Source organism: Teleopsis dalmanni, unplaced genomic scaffold (genome assembly GCF_002237135.1).
Source record: "Teleopsis dalmanni isolate 2A unplaced genomic scaffold, ASM223713v2 unscaffolded_contig_1616, whole genome shotgun sequence".
Classification (NCBI taxonomy): Eukaryota; Metazoa; Arthropoda; class Insecta; order Diptera; family Diopsidae; genus Teleopsis; species Teleopsis dalmanni.
The window spans coordinates 1-4,580 of NW_024032998.1; the positions used below are offsets into that span (position 1 = coordinate 1).

The 4,580-nt window shown below is 29.4% G+C and overlaps 1 protein-coding gene across 1 annotated transcript; it reads right to left on the reverse strand.

The window, feature by feature from the left end:
• Positions 1–634: 634 nt before the first annotated feature.
• Positions 635–4,375, reverse strand: LOC119664211 (uncharacterized MFS-type transporter C09D4.1-like; the record flags this gene model as incomplete). Its single annotated transcript, XM_038073745.1, has 4 exons — positions 635–760; positions 1,366–1,494; positions 1,575–1,677; positions 4,261–4,375. Coding segments are annotated over 4 exons (473 nt in total), but the record flags the coding sequence as incomplete, so codon positions are not given.
• Between the last annotated feature and the right edge of the window lie 205 nt (positions 4,376–4,580).

Consider the following 4,580-nt stretch of genomic DNA (forward strand, 5'->3'; position numbering starts at 1 on the left):
AAGCGATTTAAGAAGCCTTACATACTGTATAGTTATCAGTTAAGATGACTATTATATGGTTCTGATAATAACATTGAAGGTTGAAGTAAATACCCTTGTCTATCATGTAAATTTTTGTTTTAAAATAATTACAATTTTGCCTAACATTTCTAAATATGGTCTATAAACGTCTATTTCGACTCCATTTGCAGTGAGAAATATATAACTGTCCGTATATCATGTTAACATGTTATAACATAGTGTATCTTCAAGGTTCATAACATATATTAATCAGAATTATTTTTATGGTAAAGTTCAAATTTTGGATGCATGATGTCTCGCGAAATTAAAATTTTAGGAAGTTGCTTTGCGGAAGTATTAAACGACTACTCATTAAAACAATTTCATAAGGTAATGTTACCTTTGGTTATTCTCAGAATGATCATCTGCGAATGAGATTGCATATGATTATGAAAAGTCTTGAGATCTATGAGGACTTCAATGGATGCCATCACATATATTCACATAACTCCCGTAATATATACACACATTAATCTTGGTATTTTATTAAGTGTATTGTTAATCAATTTTTATGTTCTAATGCACTCAACTCATATTACAAAAATGAATCTTCATATTAACTCCAAATATATACAAAAATTAATATTCTAAATGCTTCACTTACCTGATTTCCAAAAACACCAACACTGCAAGCTGAAGAAACTTGATTCGGTCCAAACCAAACTGCTGCAAGCCGCGCTGGAAGTGATAAAATGCAAACCTGTAAATAGGGCAATCATAAAGAAGGCGTAAAAGTTATAGCATATTTTTGTACTTATAAAATATTAGAATAATCAACTAAATACACAAAAGTATGACTGATTAGATTCTAAAGAAAAACAGGCGAGCGACTCTTTAATAGAGCCCACAAGGTAGATAAGTACTATTCCTGTCACTTATTAAGCACATTTCATTGATTATCGTTATTGAGAATATTGTATTATTTATAACTGCAGAATTTTTTTTAGGTAGACTTTTTTATAGGATATGATAATATCTGGATTAATGTTGAGAATAAACGAGCGTTTTCCATATGATTTTTTTCCTTTCTTGAACTAAGTGACATTGATTTTTTGTCGAATGTGAACGCTATTTATGACTAAAGAGGTCGAACAGTGAAGAGGTCGACAAGTAAAAAAGAAACAACAGCAAAAACTTTGTATTAATTTATTGAAATTTGGTTGAATCATACAAGCACTGTTTTGAGTATTGTCAAATACTCCATCATTCAGTGATGATGATTTTTTCTTTAAATTGTAAAATATTCATTTCGAGATTCTATACTCCTAATATTATATAAAATATATGTATTGTTATTTACATTACCTGTGAAAGTGCAACAATAGATTGCCCCAAGAATGTAACATAAAATAAATCTGGTTCAACTGAAAACACTTTTATCCAAGAGCCAATGCAGGTGCCCACAATACCAACTATAGCTGTAATACGTAGACCCTGCAACAATCAAAATTTAAAAGCATTTCATTTAACGAAAGCCATATGCATGTCCCAGAAAAATTCAAAATTTTGCTAACCATTTTGTCCAAAAACCAACTACCAGGAAAAACCATTGGAATGTAAAGAAACATGTAAATCATAGATGTCCAGTCGACCCATTTGTCGCTAACACTGTAATATCTGAAATGAAGAAAAAAGTTAATGATGAAATGGTGTCACCTCACATTGAAAATAGGATGAAGATACATTTTTGTTTCTGATCAAATTGAAAAGTGATGTATGTGTAAAAGTTATGCTTTGCCGTCGTCCATGACATATGTATAGGCGTTTTTGTGAATTGGGATAATTAACTTCATTTGAATCCTGTCAATGATTTCAAATCAAAAAACTCGAAGGTTGTATTCAGAAAGTGTCACCAAAGCGTATAACATTGATCAGATTGAGGTATGTAGTTGGGCACATCATACATTATTTGGGCTGAATGCTTTTAACAGATTGGTGGAAAATTTTGCTGAAACATTGGTAAAAATTTAAAGTGCTTTAAATCAAAATATGCTTTTAATGATTTCAAAGTGTAGCGGTTTTCATATGATAGCACTTTACTTGTATGCATCATATCAAAATTACTTTAGGTGTTCAATAATCATCAATCTCATTCACAAACTTAAATTGAACTATTAATGAATATGAATATGCACTTTGCTATGGGTTCACATTTCATAGGTGAAAAACAATACAATCTGTTTGGATTCGATTTTTGGATTTAGATATTGTTATCAGATAATATATTCGTATAATATTCTCAAGTTTCAAACAATAACTCAAACAATTGACATAAATAGTAGTCTAAACATTGAATAAACTAAACCATCCAATTCATTCAAATTCATTCAATTCAATATATGCTAAAATAACGGTTTTCAAGCTTTTATAGATATATATAGAATAGATAGAAGTACCTATAGTACTTTATTTTGTTACCAAAAACTATTGCTAGCAATAGTTTATAGTTTACGAATACTTTTTCATGGTAAAGTGTTAGAAAGTAAACTCTTTCATTCCACTCACGCATACCATCATTACTCAAAATAAGGAACGCTACAAATTCATCAAAATTCATTTTTATTATAAGTTCTGCCGGTACAACATATTTGATTGTTATAATATATATTTGTCTTATGCCTTATGTTGAGCCTTTTTCGAGTTAGTGCATCTGGGCACTTTTACTCTGTGATGGATAGGGGGTTTCTGCTGAGTCCCACCCATCTCACTGACTAATTTGAGTATTCATCATAAATTTTTGTTATTATTTAATGATTGATCTAAGATATGCGTACCGCCCTGTGTGGTTAGTGATTACTCTGAGATTAGATAGTGCTAAGTAGGGCAGCCTGTCGGTTTTCGCATATAGCTTCAGAGCTCTGTCCCTTATGTACTTTTTGAACGGATCTATTCTAAGGTCTCTTAGCATGCCATTCATGCGGATGTACCATCGCCCTTTGAAGAGCCTTCGGAGAGCCTGACTATGAGTAACTTGTAGTTTTTGGATAGTAGAGTTAAAACATTTTCCACCGTATTAAGAAACAAGTAATAAAATAACTGGTACGAAGAGATTTAAGCCTTAGTCATTGCTTTAACCATTATTTGTATTTAATCCTCTTGTTATGAATCTAATATTACAAGTTCCACTGGCAAAGCTTTTTATATCCATAATTAGAATATTAGAAAGAATATCTTTTAGAATTTACAAATCATACAATTTAGAATTATTTCTACATATTCATATTTTCAAAACCACTATAATTTCTTCCAGTTTAAAAACGAATTCTTCTGTCTCAGTATCACATAAGCTTCCTGGGATTAAGTTAAAGAAAACATTTTTTGAATGCAACCTACATCGTTTATAATTATGATTATTTTTTTAAGATGGGGTACTCATCAGGTTCGCTTCTTTGTAGAATTCCATCCTTGTATGCCGTTATCAGACCTAAACATTTGTAAAGTCTTTGCTTTTTTGGTCCAATTTTTCGGCATGGGTACTTGACCCCCATTGACCTATTAAAAGAATTATGGTGATTTTTCCATTAAAGTCCCAGTTTTACCGAAGGGAATTTTCATCATCAATGAAAAGCAGGTTGAACACATTAATTTGTAATTTGGACGTCTCGCAGCTCAACCTTTTCCATTTACAATTTAAATGCAGACACCAAATTCATTTTAGAAATATATCTGATTTTCTGACTTCACAGAACTTGGCAATCCCACTACAAATCTTCTTACAAATTTAGACTGATGGATTTTGAGATGATATTAATTAACTATATTTTATCGACTTTGTTACTAGTGTAGCTAACCAACTAAAAATTTATTATTTGAAGAAGACTAAGTTTGATTATAGTTCTCAGTCTAGTTTATAATTTAATGTTTTCAGTCTTGGTATATTTGATATATAACATAAAGTATGATATAAAAATTATATTTAATGTTGTGTCCACAACTAGAGTTTTTCGATTAATAGGTCATATTTTTATACAGGGACTAAGTATTAATGTATAATATATTTTTATATATTTTATTATTCTATATAATATATAATTAAATATGTGTATGCATTGATTTTTACCTCGAAAAAAAAAATATTATTTATATATATAGTAAATAGTTTTTGTTTATTGACAGAAAAACAAAAAAAAATAATTTAGTAATTACAAAGTAGTGTATAAATTTATGTAGTACTTGATTATAATTATTATTATTACTTACTTTGTGACCAGGTTGTTAATAATACTGTACTGTATCCATTGCATGGCATTACATGCGGAGTACAACGTGAATATCGCTAATATCGCATATCGTCTTTTATAGACCTTGTATTCAGCTAAGAAAATTTAAAATTAAATGATATTATTAAATTATTAATAATTAATATTAAGGTTAAAAAAATTAATATATAATAAATCAAGGTGATATGACTTATTGTTCTAATACTTATAATCGTACTGTTAACTTGTCCTCCAAGTTTTGAAAAATAGATTATATTATTAAAAAACATTAATTTGATATCAAGCGATTGATTCCCTTTA